The 14,859-nt window shown below is 40.0% G+C and overlaps 1 protein-coding gene and 1 long non-coding RNA gene across 2 annotated transcripts; one reads left to right on the top strand and one right to left on the bottom strand.

Moving 5' to 3' along the window:
• Positions 1–880: 880 nt before the first annotated feature.
• On the bottom strand, positions 881–6,773 carry LOC120542532. Its single transcript, XR_005636200.1, has 3 exons — positions 6,662–6,773; positions 2,892–2,977; positions 881–1,210 (listed from the first exon to the last, which is right to left on the bottom strand). It is a non-coding gene; the product is annotated as an uncharacterized LOC120542532 (long non-coding RNA).
• Positions 6,353–11,282, top strand: tmem187 (transmembrane protein 187). Its single transcript, XM_039775058.1, has 2 exons — positions 6,353–7,264; positions 10,573–11,282. Exon 1 carries the CDS (start codon positions 6,422–6,424, stop codon positions 7,187–7,189), a length of 768 nt encoding a protein of 255 aa, XP_039630992.1. The 5' UTR covers positions 6,353–6,421; the 3' UTR covers positions 7,190–7,264; positions 10,573–11,282.
• Positions 11,283–14,859: the final 3,577 nt, after the last annotated feature.

The raw sequence follows: 14,859 nt of genomic DNA, 5'->3' as shown, positions 1-14,859 counted from the left end.
TGACAGAGCCAAAAATGTCCAGTTAAGACTCATCATGTCCAGTGCAGGTGCTGCCATTTTTCTGCATCCCAGTCCTTGTGTTTTCATGCATAGGTTTCTGGTCCTCACCCTTGTCCATTTATTTGTGCTTCTGGAGAAGAGCTTGGATGGCACATAAGGAAACATCTGTCTGCCATGAAATTTCTGCTTTGTTGAGACCTTGATGATGCAGGATGAACATCTTTGTGTCTTGTCGCAATATGCACTTTTGCCATGGTGTAAGATTTGAAGGTTAAACCGCAACATCGACGGCAACCTCACCTTTTTTACTATGGTTGTCCCTTGCCAAGTTTTATTCCATCTACAGAGCTGCTTCAATTTTAGTTAAGCTTTGAGGTTTAATTGACACATTATTTTACTGTTCATAAGAACCTGTTTGTTATATGTGTTTAATCCAGTACTGGGTGATATTCTCATGTTCTCAAAAACATGATCTCATGTTTTTTAACTAGAAAGTGGTCTGTTAATGTCATAAATATTTTTGTATGGCTTTTGGAAAAAAAAAAGTTTGGAACTCTAAAATATGTTATATGTTGTTGACCCTCTAATCTAGAAGACATCAAATAACTGTTTAACATGGTACTATCTATCTATTGTCATGAACTGGCAGCTTAAGGGATCAAGTGATGATAACTACCCACTGAACCAAAGGTTGGTGCTATGTTCTAATACCTTCTTTCTTTCACCCTCCGCAGATCTGAAGATTGGCAGTCATTCCACTCCTGATGTCACTTCCGTTGTCCACCCTCCTGAACCCACCTCTTTTGCCTAGAACCCATATGGCTGGAACTTTGGCCAGTTTGAAGAGAGTTTGACGCATCTGCAACTTGTTGCATATTTTGTTTATTTATAACTTTGGTAATTATATGGAGTCACCGGGTGGTGCCCCAATTCTTTGACACTGTCATATCTCCTCTTTACACTATATATATATATAATGAAAGAAATACAAGAAACCACTATGAATGGTTGGGGGAATATCAATGTGGCAGCCCCCATATACATGAAAACCAAGCAAAGAAAACCAAAATAGGTTGCTTTACAGATGGAGCTCAAGAATGAAACAAAGACAAATGACAACATGGCAGATATATAGTGTTGTGACAGGAAGGGGCGTGTCCAGAGGAGCTGGAACCAGAAGTGAGGTCTTCAGATGGGATTTGCTTCAGGTCTGCAGGGAAAGAAAGAGAGAGAGAGAATATTAGCTGACGGTGCCATCCCCAGGTCTGGAGAATAATTACAATTATTCAAGCTAGTAAGCTGCCTCCCATGCATGTGTGTGTTTATATATATTTATATATATATAAATATATATTGTCACACACGTGCACTTGGGAGGCAGTCAAAAGGCTCAAATCGGGGCACTGACATGCAAGACAAGGGGTTGACATCGAATATTAATGCCTTTTCTCCCCTCTCCACAGAATTCTGGAAGAAAAGACCACAAAAACGAATTACTTCCGCCTGACCCTGACCTCAATTCTGGTCCCATTGATGATATCAACTACTGGCAACCTCAATTGACCTTACACCACTTCCTTCCTACAAATACGCCCTTCCTCCACTATATATATATATATATATATATATATATATATATATATATATATATATATATATATATATATATATATATATATATATATATATATATATATATATTGGCATTGGCAAAATTATATATAGTATATATATATATATATATATATATATATAATTGAAGGTACAAGAGAAGGTAAGAAAAAGATGTCTTCCTCAATAAATTCTGTTTTATCAAATAAAGTAATAGTGGTCATGTGATGCCTGGGTTACCCACAGCTGCCTCACTTCCCTTGAACCCAGGACATTGATAGTCATTAGACCAAAATGGACTGGGTAATGTGGACATGCAAACAAGCAAAGATTGGTTCATTAAGTGCTTAGTCTTTTTTATTAAGTGTTCCAAAAAATCAAATAAACTAATGGACCGAATCTTCATAGATAAATAAATAATTTATCCATAATAAAATCCAGTGCCATGGTGGAGGTTAAAAGTCCCCTGGTAAGCACAGTCATCCCTCCTATCAGGTTGTGTTCCCTCCACCATCCCATAGTCTTCAGCAGGAAACCCCATGTGTTCTGCATCTTTCTCCACCCTTCGGCCTACAGCAGAAGCCCACTCCTTGAGTGCTCAGCTGGAGCAACCCTGCCTCATGTGTGTTGTCCACTCTCCCACACTATTGGACCAACTCAGCAATGATCCTGCCTCTCATTGCTTTTCTTAATTTCTGTCTTTTCTTTTAACCTCAAGACTCTCTTATTGTTCTTTTTCTCTTGTACTTTCTTTCTTGAATTTAGCTTTGAACTTTCCCTCTTTTTGGATCTCCTACTTTTTGTCTCATTCTCTTGATCTTGCTCTTTGTCCTACTCAGGATCTTTTTTACTTCAGTGGGTGCTGGTGCCTAATTACACACCCCAGAGCGCTAATGGGAGAATCATCAGAACCGCTCATGTCTGCATGTGAAAACTCTCGGCTGTGCCAATTCCTCAATCAATACCCCAAGGCCACTTGTCCATGCAACCACAAGCACCCCCTCAGAGCCTGAGTTCACCATGTTTAAGCTTAAAACTTGCACTGCCATGGACTTGAACCTCACTTTACCACGGGTCACTGCATCTCCTGTGAGCAGACATCCTAGATTCAGTTTTAAAAAGGAGCTTAGTCCATAAACAGGTCATTTACTTTTATTTAGACACCTAGGAAAGTGTTTCTAAGAATGTCTTATTCATTTCAGATTTTTGAGCATTGATAGAATCTCTGATTTAAATTTCATTTTTAAGTACATTTTTATTAAATTTTGCCAAACGTTCACCTGAGCACAAGGATTTTCCACTGGATTGATTTTATGGCACCTTTATCTTCATGATGAATTGTTCTCGGAGTGTTGGAATATCAAACCTGTAAAGAATGCAGTTTGAACTCAGTTTATTAGATTAGATTTTGATGCACCATTGGACATATTGTTAAACATCAAATTAATTTTTTTTCCTGAAAATCTTCATATACTAATAATTTAGGGAATAAAATATGTCCTTCATATATACATACATATATATATATATATATATATATTAGAAATTCTATAATTGTATTTACTTTTTCCCTCAAGTAGAAATGTCATGATTTAAGAAGAAACTGCCTGTTTAAAAACTCTGATGAAAGAGCCATTTTGTGTGGGATCAGATATGCTGAGGTGCTGAGATGAAGTCTCCTCCTTATGTGTTATGTGAGCTCTCAGGTGTCTATTGAATGGTTTCCACGGAGATCCACATGACGTCACTGGTGCTGAATTGATCTTGGTGAGAATGTGAGGATACATATTTAACAAAGTCCTCCTCTGCTGTAATGGCTGGGTTAAGACGTCAATGTTGAAAACGTTGATCTGTTGCTGCTTTAGAATAAATGGAGCAAAAAATAAAATTACAATGGCCTCATAATTTCATTTGACTGCAAGGCTAAAAAGGGATTACTTTGTTTATTACTATCCCTGTGTTCTTAGTTATTTAGTCAACATCTGCCCATTCATTTATTTAACCATCAAAATTCTTGAATTTGCCAAGAAGATTCAGCTTTTTATTTAATTTTAGTTTGTGGTTCAGTTCTGCGTTTTTTCATCTGATTGACAGTAGAGTGCACAGGCAGATGTGCTCTGTCGAGTATTCACAGATGTCATAGGCCCTTCTCAAGCACAACTGCAGCACATAACTAAAACATGAACTTTTATTTAGTGACTAAAGTGCAGTGAATACACTTGACTTGAGCATTCATAGTTTTCACACTGTTTCTCTGTACGTTTACCATTGGTGCATTTGAGCAGCTCTTCTTTTCTCCACCCTAGCGGACCGCTTCTTCTCTTCTTTTGTCGGCATCTTTTCACGTTAAAACTGATTAAGTCAGTGTTTGTGTTGCAATTACTTAGTACGTTTTCTTTAATTTTTCACTTAAGCTGGCACTTAAGTCTTCAATCTGCCTCAAGAATGATTTAAGATATGAAGAGGGAGGGGAAGTGATGGTGAAGGTGGTAGGGATGAGAATGGCGCCTATACACATGTGCTGCATGGCCAGCCTGCTGGCCAATGCCAAGAGTTGTTTGGAAATTGTTTTCCGCATTTCAAAATGATTTTAAAGAAAGTATATAGCAAATTATAAAGCAAAATAATTATATGTTTATAAAAACTGTATTACTTACAATTTATTCGTACGAAAATATGATGGGGAAACTTCTAGACTTTTGCAGCCATCTACTGGAATATTTCACCACAGCCCAATCAATTTTATATCAAACACATAAACACACATCACTTGGCACACAAAAATGGCATTTGCAACAACTTAGACAATGATACACTAATGCCTCATGTCAGTCGCACGACCTGTTTAATAATGTCAAAAATGTTTCTGGGTGGGAGTCAAGCATGCTAGAGTAGTGGAGGGGATAAATTATTGTCTGTTGGGCATATAGAACTAATACGTGCTTCAAAATCAGAAAGAGACAAAAACATAGGAAAAAGATATCCTCATACTGATGGAGTGATGGACTGAGTATGCAAATGTTTTTTTATTTACTTTTTAGTGCATTTAAGAATGGAAAACATTTCTTTGTAAAATTTCATAATATCAATTTGGCGCCCCCTGGATGCTGACAGATGCCCCCCTAGCTACGCCACTGCTTCTGGAGCCACTCTCCTGTTTCGCTGGTGAACTGACGCCCATATTACACGCCCTTCATGACGATTTCAATTCAAGTTCCTGCACTCAAATGTGGATTCAGTATTTAGTAAACTTCTAAACTATTGAGGTCTCTCAGTTCTGCATCCGAAGCAGTTGTTTTGGTGTCATATATTAGAAACAAACTGAACTCATTCACGAGACTACACTTTTTAATGCTTTAGTTGGACTTAACGGAGTAGTGGCTCTGTGGCTAAGGATCCTACGTTGGTAATAAGAAGTTTGACCCCATATAAAAATGGGAAATGCTAAGGAAGAAGACGAAGAAGAATAAATGACATGCTGCACTCAGCTACGATTAACACTACACATTCTTACAGACACTGAATCGAATAAATCATATAATTTGTGCAAACAGTAAAAATAAGCAATACTACGCGCCGAACGTTTAGGAGCTCTTAAGAGTGCTGTCTTTGTGGTCCTGTCAGTGTTATATCAATAGTACTGTATTATTACAAAATTTTAATACTCATATTAACGTTCCATTAATTGTAGCGGAGTTTATACTCCCGGGGAATGACACACTCGCCCTCAGAAGCACGAAGAAGTGTAGAGTAGTCGTTTGAGTCTCCGAGCGGCTTTGCGTACCCATTGAGGGTGGCACGCGACTTCGCAGCAAATACGAGGAGACGTTTATTACATTAGCACGACAGTTTATCCTGGTGAAGGTTTTTTTTTATTTACAATAAATAGTTGTTGCACACACGTTCAGTTTGCCACCATTACTATAATAGTACATTTAGCACAAAAGCGTACCGCTAACACGGGGTCGGCGCGTGGAAAGTAGGTGGACTCAAAAGAGATGCCCCAGAGAGGAGTGTCATTTTACTGGTCTCGCTTAATCTCTCCGAGGCCGAAAACTGTCCTGACTGCAGCTGGACTCAATTGGATTTGAATGCTCTCTTTTTCTTATTTAGAAGTCATTTTTTAGAGGCTGAAGCCCATCCATGCAGCATCACACACAAGGCAGGAGCCAGATAACAACCGCTCACTACATCATGGGCTTCAAAGACCACTAGACTACATATTTGTCTCAATTCTTGCTATGTATTGTTTTGTTTAGTTTATTTGTATATTGTTCCATTATTAATAACATATTTAATTTGTTACCCAAACGTTGGCGTGTGCACTGTCTTTTTCTATTATTTGTGTGTCTTTTAGTGGTTCTTGTAACACTTAGGCAGCATCTTCAAGATTAGTCCTGGATGGCCACTGTGGCTTCAGGCTTTTGTTTTGAACTCGATGACAACTACGGTAAGGTAAACACAGTTCACAAACCACTAAGTTAATTTTAGGCATTTCAGGTTCATTTTAGGAGTGCTCTCTAATGTTTGTCTCTTTGTCCCATGCAATCCTGTATTGAAATAAACAGTCTTGGGAAATCTCGCATTCTTCTATTGTTAATTGAAAGATTTGAGACTGAGACGAGATGCTAAACGCTTGCGCTTTTCGTGGCTTCTAACGTCCAATCCGTCTCGAAGGCGGTACGCGCCGAACTTCAAATGTAACCAATCAAAGCCATAATTTGCTAAATACCGCCCTCTGTGGGTGTATCCCGACTAACCAGGAAGAGCATGGACTGTGGCCTGTTGACGAATTGAAAAGTTCACCGGCATGGCGGAGGCATTTTTGCATGTCGTGGCTGTAGCAGGCATCTGTGCGACCGTGGCCGTGAGTGGCGCTTTAGACGCCGTCTCAGTAGAGTTGGGCTATGAACACTACGCGGAGAAGCCGCTTCGCCACCTGCCTGCTTTCATCGCTATGCCATTCAATTCACTGGTCAATCTAGGCTACTTGGTGCTGGGCGCCCGCTGGCTGCTCCGCACGGACCTCGGGAGTACCCAGGCCACCTACCTCAAGGACGTGTTCGCCTGGATGGCCCTCGTCTACGGACCCGTGCAGTGGCTGCGCTTGGCCACACAAGCGCGCTGGGTGGCAGTCCTCGACCAGTGGTTCACTCTGCCCATTTTTGCTTGGGTGCCAGTCTGGTGTGACTTCATCGGGCATGGTTGGCGTCCGTGGTATATGATCGGAGTGGAAGTGACCTCCCTGGGCAGTTTCCTTCTCGCACTGCTGCATGCCCGAGGCTTTGAAGCGTCTCTTCTGTGCCACATTGCCTTTGCGATCGCCCAGGGCTTCAGGGCACAGCGTCTTATTGGCGACTCCACTTCGCGCCGCTACTTGTGGCTGGCGATGCTGTCCTGTGCTGGCTTCGTCTTCCTAAAGCTGCTTGACCACGAGCTGGCAAACCTCTGGGCATTCCGCCACCTTACCGGCCACTTCTGGTCAAAAGTCTGCGACGTTCTACAATTTCACTTCAGTTTTTGCTTTTTGACACATCTGACACGGCGTAGGACGCCTCGGAAAGCGCGCTCGGAGTAGGAAGACAGAGCTCTGAGACATACAGCACCGGTCTGAGAAGAAACATCCAAACTGAGGACCACATCAACATTCCAGGTCAGCAGATACACGCCATCTGACCATTTACCATAATGTATATGCTTGTTGGTATTCTTGCTGTCTGGAAAAGAACGGACTTTGTTTTACAATACAACTTGAGTAATGCGATTTAAAACATGAAGCTTCCAGTTTTAGATGAACATTAATAATGGACATTTCCCCCGAAGATAAAGCAGGATTTTGTGACCGCTTAATTGTTTGTGCTATTGGATCAGTCGCCTCCCGCAGGAACATCAGTCAATAAATCACAAACACATTCATTATACGCTGAGTAGATTGTAACTTTATGTTCATAACTTTCTGATTATGTTTGTTTTTGCGTTTTTAATCTTTTGCTAACTGAACAATCTATGTAGTAGAATGTGCTATCTTGTTCGAGCTAATAAACTTTTGCCGGGGTGACTTGCAGTCATTGGAAAAGTCGGTGTCCCTCTGCGCAAAGCTCGCCCTCTTGTGGCAGCACCGCAGAAGTCACTTGAAATGTTTGTCTTGAGGCTCAAGTGCGGTAGCTAAAGGGAGGGAAAGGGGACAACGTGTTCGTTTAAACTACGCACACAATACTTATTAAACTTTGGTATTATTATTTATTATTGCACATTTGGCTTTCACCTTTATCGACGGAATCTTACAGTAACAGTGTCCATTAAGCGCGGTTACCCGGGTGGGATTCGAATACCCATCTTTGCACATTAAGCTCCATTATCTAATCCTATGCAGTAGAAGACTTCATTCGAGATCCTGGAGGGCTGCTGCGCCATCATGTCCGGCTTCTCCTGACTCAAAACCCCACATATGATATTCACCTTGATGTGTAGTTTATGCAAGACATCAAACTTTTTAGCGTTTCCCCCTATGTTTGGCAATCTAGACCCAGAAAATAGTAATTTTTAGTTAAAGTTTGGAGCATATTTTGTGCAGGAAATTACACCTTTATGATAAAAAAATAAATCAATATGCGTCTTAAGCAAAAATGATCAGAAGTACTTGAAGTTGTGCAGTCCATGTCAACCAACCCCAGGGGTTCACCCCCTAAAGGGATTCGGAGGGGGTCACATTTACTTATTTTCACAAAATGTTTTTAAAAAAATGGGGATCGATAATATAGGCATGTGAAGTATCATTTTATGCTACTTTGATGCTGCTGATCGCAGATATGATAATATATATTCTCTTTGTAAACAATTCCCTAACACAGATACTTCATAAGGCACATTCACTGTTGTAAATAGGACCAAGTTATCTGGATGGTTAGCTGATGGTTGCTTTGTTATTAACATTTCATTATTAACTGGTTGCTGGTTAAGAATGCAGGACACAATTAAAACATTCATGCAGCTGTTTAAGACTAAAATACATAGTTACGCATTCTGAATGATACCAAGTGAGTTACCTAAAATTAAGACAGAATAATATATTGGTTTATCAGCAAAATAATGGGTTCTAATTAAGACATTTGTTAACATGAAAACCTGCCGCCCCCCAGGACAGTAACTGAAGACCCCTGCCCTGCAATGTCCTTAAAATTTGTTTTGGAGGAATGAAAGCACAAATAAGCCATGAAGTTAAGTAGCTGTGACAGGTTATTTCCATTGTTGATTACTGCGGATTTTGAAATACAGTATTTACTTATTTCTGACTTTGTGAAATAAAATAAACAATTGATTTAAAAAAAAAGTGTGTGCCCAACTTTAAAATATTATGTAAATTAGTTCATAAACTCTTTTGTAGTAAACTCAACCTTTGAGCATTTTATTTTACATAATTAAAATAAGTTTAATTGTCTCAACAAGCTTTGAAGGTTGGCCAGGCTTATAAAAAGATGTTTTAATTCTTGTAAAAATGTAACAGAACAATTCAAGATCCATTAAAAAAAGGCTAAAAGAATATTAGATTATATTGCTCCCTGATGTGTGGAGTACAAGTCTAAGTCCAAGGAGGTTCTGCTCAACCTTTATAATGCACTGGTGAGGCCTCAGCCTGGAGTACTGTGTGCAGTTTTAATCTCCAGGCTACAAAAAGGACATAGCAGCGCTAGGGTTAGGGTTAGGGTTAGGCTGATTCCAGGGCTACAGGGGTTGAATTATGAGGAGAAATTAAAAGAGCTGAGCCTTTACAGTTTAAGCAAAAGAAGATTAAGAGGTGACATGACTGAAGTATTTAAAATTATGAGGGGAATTAGTACAGTGGATCGAGACTTGTATTTTAAAATGAGTTCATCAAGAACACGGGGACACAGTTGGAAACTTACTAAGGGTAAATTTCGCACAAACATTAGGAAGTTTTTCTTTACACAAAGAACGATAGACACTTGGAATAAGCTACCAAGTAGTGTGGTAGACAGTAAGACGTTAGGGACTTTCAAAACTCGACTTGATGTTTTCTTGGAGGAAACAAGTGGATAGGACTGGCGAGCTTTGTTGGGCTGAATGGCCTGTTCTCTTCTAGAGAGTTCTCATGTTCTAAAGGTATGAAATCGGACATATTTAGGTATATCTAAACTTATTTTGTATATTAGGCTTTCGAGCTAAAAAAAAAGTGATGAAATCAGTCAGATTAAAATTTTTTTCAGGGTTACAAATTTTAAATAGTTAAGTTATGCATCACTACTGCAATACGTCATTTTCTAAACCTGACCACGCATGAGGTAATTAAAATAGTAGATTATGAAAACATAACATTAAGTGCACATTAAAAAAATAATATAAAATTAAGATGAAAAGTATCAGAACTACACTCATGTAAAGCAGAAGCCCATGTGCTCTCTTACCTTCTTTTAATTGCACTCTCTTTTGATAAACAACCCACAAATGCCAATCATAAAACAGTAACATTTAAATAGAGCTGCTTAATAAACTTACTTAAATATTTTATAAAACTCCTGTTTCTTGAATAATCCAGAAATGTATCATCTATAAACATACTGTTCCTTATGCAATAACATGATTGACACTGAAACTCTTCTCAGTTCAAGAGAAGAAGATCCTTTCATGCAAAGACTTTTGACACCCACTTTTGGTTTGTCACCTTGAAAAAGAAAAGGTACATCGGGTGGCCTTTTAGACTAATCCACAATGCAGGAAATTAAGTATACTGAACAAATAAAAATACATTATTTCACTAGTCATGCAGTAAATATACCTAGAAACATATATATATATATATATATATATATATATATACTGTATATGTATCTGTGTGTGTGTGTGTGTTGTCACACATGCGCATCAGAGAGTCCCTCTCCGAGTTCCCCCCAGACCAAGAGGGGGTGCTGCTGCTAACTGTTTCCTCTTGTTTTTCCTCCACAGTGCAGAGAAACTGCCCAATGAGGGCGACTGTACCCCACCCCTTCCAGTCCATGGGCCATAAAAGCACAACTGACCAGAAGGAGGCGTCACTTTTTACCCAAGCAACCAGAATAAAAGAGCGCCTCACTAACCGGATGGCAGACGAAGCAGTCTTTATTTCTTTACTGTAGTCGCCATGTTATCCTGTTGGCAGCAGTTTTTGTTTCTTTTTCACACCACCAAGTGTTGTTTTTGTTTGATTCATTCAGTAAACGAGGATGGCTGGGTTGGCACCCTAGAACATATCCTTGTTTCAGCCTGTTATTCTCTTGGATGACCACAAATGATATATATTGTTATAATATATTGTGGTCCATGGCCGGCCTTTTATCCTTTTATCCCGGCCAATACCCCCAGGCCGCCAGAGGGAGCCCTCCCTACGACATGGAGATGCTTCAAATTCCAGCAGAGCATCATGGACTATGGAGTTTTCCTGTAAAGCCTTGCTGGATAACATCAGGACTACCAGGGGTTGCTCCAGGGAGAACCAGGGACAATCATTTGCCTTACGCCCCAGAAGTACGTCCGAGTCACATGGACGGGAGAAATGACGTACTTCTGATGAGAATGATGAGAATGAGGATGAGAATGAGGATGAGAAACACTTCCTGGGTCAGAAACTATATAAGAACTTTGGGAACTCCCAGATGATGAGCTGAGCTGGGAGGAAGGGTGGCTAAGTGTCTGGGAGTTGGAGGATTGATTATTGTATTGATTATTTAATGAGTAGTGTGGAGTGGAGGGTGCTTGGTGCACATAATTATTATAATAAAAATAAGACTTATTGGACTTTTATCTGGTGTTTGGCGTGGTACCTGAGGGTTCAAGGGAGCGATAGTGCCCCCTACTGCCACAATATATATTGTAAAAGAGAAACCAATTTTGCATAAGAAAAAAGAAGCACATACAAAAACTGCTAGACAGGAGGCAAAGCTTTTTGTTTCCTTGATGTTCTCCTCTTTACCTTTTTCTGGTGTTGCAGTTCTATTTTCTTCTACGTTTACACTCAAGCCAGTTTCTGCTTACAATGCTTCATCATTTCAGTATCTGGCATTACTGCTGTCTGGTGTAAGACCTCAGTTGATATTTCTTGTTTATTGTCCTCCAAAACAGTCACTTGTCTTCTTGGCAGAACTCCGTGAGCTGCTCACTTCTCTGTGTATCCTGCAGTGCTATTGTTTGTCGATTTTAACTAACATGTAGACTCTGTAAATTCTCTACACCTGGCTGATTTTTCAGTGCTTTGATTTTGCTCAACCTGTCAATTTTCCTGCTCATGCTCGAGGACGCACACTTGACCTTGTGTGTACCTTTGGTATTACTCCTGCTAATCTGTATGGTATTGTTTGATCTATCTCTGATCATAAGGCTATTTTGTTTGATATGCTTATCCTTGGTCAGTCACATGGGCAACAATTACCTCACAATACCACCTTTAGGAACATGAAAGATACCGGTGTCACTGCTTTTGTAGGTACATTGAAGCAGTGTCCTCCTCCTGCTGGTGCATCTTTATTGCCTGCTACCTTAGTTTATCCTTATGACAATATACTTTCAACTAGTGGGGATCATCATCTTGCCCCACTTAAAACTCATTTTGTGACACTCTGCTCCCTGGTTTTCTCCTGAGCTGCGTCACATGAAAGCTTGTGGGCGAAGGCTTGAATGCCTTAGTAGAAAAACAAGTTTAGTTGCCCATCCAACTGCCTATAAGGAGCGTGTTGTCCTCTACAAGCAGGCACTACAGAGAGCTGAGACTGCTTGCTATAATAATAGCATTCTATGTGGTCAGCGTAATGCCCAAATGCTTTTTGCTACTGTGAATAAGCTACTTAAGCCTGCAAATAAAGTTCCATTGGTTTCCTTTTCTGACCTTTGTCAGAAATGTCTTTCCTTTTTTAATAATAAGATTGATCTGATTTATTCTGAATTTCAGAAAGGTCCACTTGTTCAATCAAGACTGTGTCCATCCCTTATCTTATCTGGCAGCTGTTTATCTAGTTTCCCAGTATTGGATGATCCTGCAGTCCATAAGCTTGTTGTGGACATGACCAACCAACTCCAGGCCAACTACCTGTATTCTAGACCCCGTAACTTCTTTTTTGGTTAAGGCTGCTTTGCCTTTTTCGTCTTAATTTTATCACCAGTATCATGAACACATCTTTTTTTTACTCACTTGGTCCTGTCCTCAGAAAACCTGGACTTGACCGTGAGGAGTTTAAATCTACACACCTATTTCAAACCTTCCTTTTCTCAGTCAGTTCCTAGAACGTGCTGTTCTGAGCCATTTAAAAGGCCATCTTGCCTCTAATGACCTGTTTGAGGAATTTCAGTCTGGTTTTAGGGCCAGTTACAGTACAGAGACAGCACTGGTGAGGGTGACTAATGACCTTCTAATCACAGCAGATTGTGGTCTTTTAACACTAATGATCTTTTTAGACCTCACTGCTGCTTTTGATATGGTCCATCATGATGTTCTTTTGGCTAGACTTGAGAATGAGTTAAATATTGCTGGAAAAGTTTTTGCATGGCTTAAATTGTACCTTAAGGACCATCAGTAGTTTGTTGCTGTCGGTAGGTTTAGGTCTGACCCATTTTACTTGTTCCAGGGTGTCCCTCAGAGGTGAGTTCTTGGCCCCCTGCTTTTTATCACTTACATGCTTCCTCTCTGCGCCCTTATCAGAAGGTTTGGTCTGCGGTTTCATTGTTATGCTGATGATACACACATTTATTTACACACATGGCTTACGCAAACATTACCTCCTCCTGAATTGGTTGTCTGTTTGGCTGACATCAAACACTGGTTGTCTGAAAACTTTCTCAGACTTAATTGTGATAAAACTGAGGCTTTAATTATCGCACTTTGAAGAAAATAGACAACTCCTCAGTAAAAATCCTTGTCTGCCCAGGTTAAAAATCTTCCTGCTGTTCTTGATCCCACACTCTCCCTTGATCCTCATATTAATAACTAGGGGGCTTCGCTTGCCCAACCCGCCCACCTGTGCTCTGCGCCAACCACTTTGCGTTTCTGCCACTCGCGTTGTGAAGAGGGGGGCTGAATGCACCCCAAGGAGACGCGATCGCTCCTCTGATACCCCCTCTTAAATGGTGATACAATGGGAAACACACAGTTTTATTTTTTACCTCCTCTTTGCTCGATCAGCTGCTGGCTTGCTGCTGCCGCCATACCAAGCGGCACACTTCTGTCATATCACCTATGTCCATATATTTGATCTCTTTTCACTTTTACCTTTTCATCAATATCGCACTGAATTTTGATTCCGTGTTTGGAATTGCATCGTGACAACGCAATGTATAACTGCCATTGATTGAATATAATTTCTTTCTCTCTACAAGAAATGTGTCTGACATAACCATGCAGGACTTTTCCTAATCTCTTTGCATAAGCGCTTGCCACGCAGGGCTTCCGGCCCCGGGTGTGGTTACATTGCTGGGCACGAAGACTCATCTCTGAGACAATCACGTCTCCTCTCCTTCCAAGATTTGTAACTTTTGTATTCTCTATTTTTATAATAGAGATATTACCAAGGATGCCTTTTTCCACCTTAAGCAGATTTCAAGGCTATGTCCATTGCTCTTTGATACTGCAACTGAGACACATGTTCCTGCTTTTGTCCACTCACAACTTGAGTATAGCAATGCAGTGCAGTCTGATATCCCTGCTCAAAGTCTATAAACAAATTACAATATGTACAAAATTCTGCACTAAGAGTGGCTACCTGCTTAAAACCCTGTGAGCATATTACTCCTACACTTTCAAAACTGCATTGGCTAACTGTTCCCTTCCGTTTTCAATATAAACTTCTCCTTTTAGTTTTTAAGGCTGTTCATGGACTAGTCCCACCTTACTTGTCTTCTTTAATTTGTCCCGATACTCCTTCACATTCACTTCATTCTTCTGACTCTTTTTCTCTTAAGCTTTCCACTACGCAGATTGCACACTATGGGCGACAGGGCTTTTAGTGTTTCGAATGCCCTGCCTTTGGAGCTCCATGCATGTACCGCGTATTCTGTTTTTAAATCTAAACTTAAAATCTTTTTAATAACGCCTTTTGTTGATCTCATTAATTATGTTTGTACAAACCGGATTCCAAAAAAGTTGGGACACTACAAATCGTGAATAAAAACTGAATGCAATGATGTGGAGGTGCCAACTTCTAATATTTTATTCAGAATAGAACATAAATCACGGAACAAAAGTTTAAACTGAGAAAATGTATCATTTTA

Source organism: Polypterus senegalus, chromosome 13 (genome assembly GCF_016835505.1).
Source record: "Polypterus senegalus isolate Bchr_013 chromosome 13, ASM1683550v1, whole genome shotgun sequence".
NCBI lineage: Eukaryota > Metazoa > Chordata > Cladistia > Polypteriformes > Polypteridae > Polypterus > Polypterus senegalus.
The sequence above is the reverse complement of the archived record's forward strand: the minus strand, read 5'-3'. Positions and strand labels throughout refer to the sequence as shown.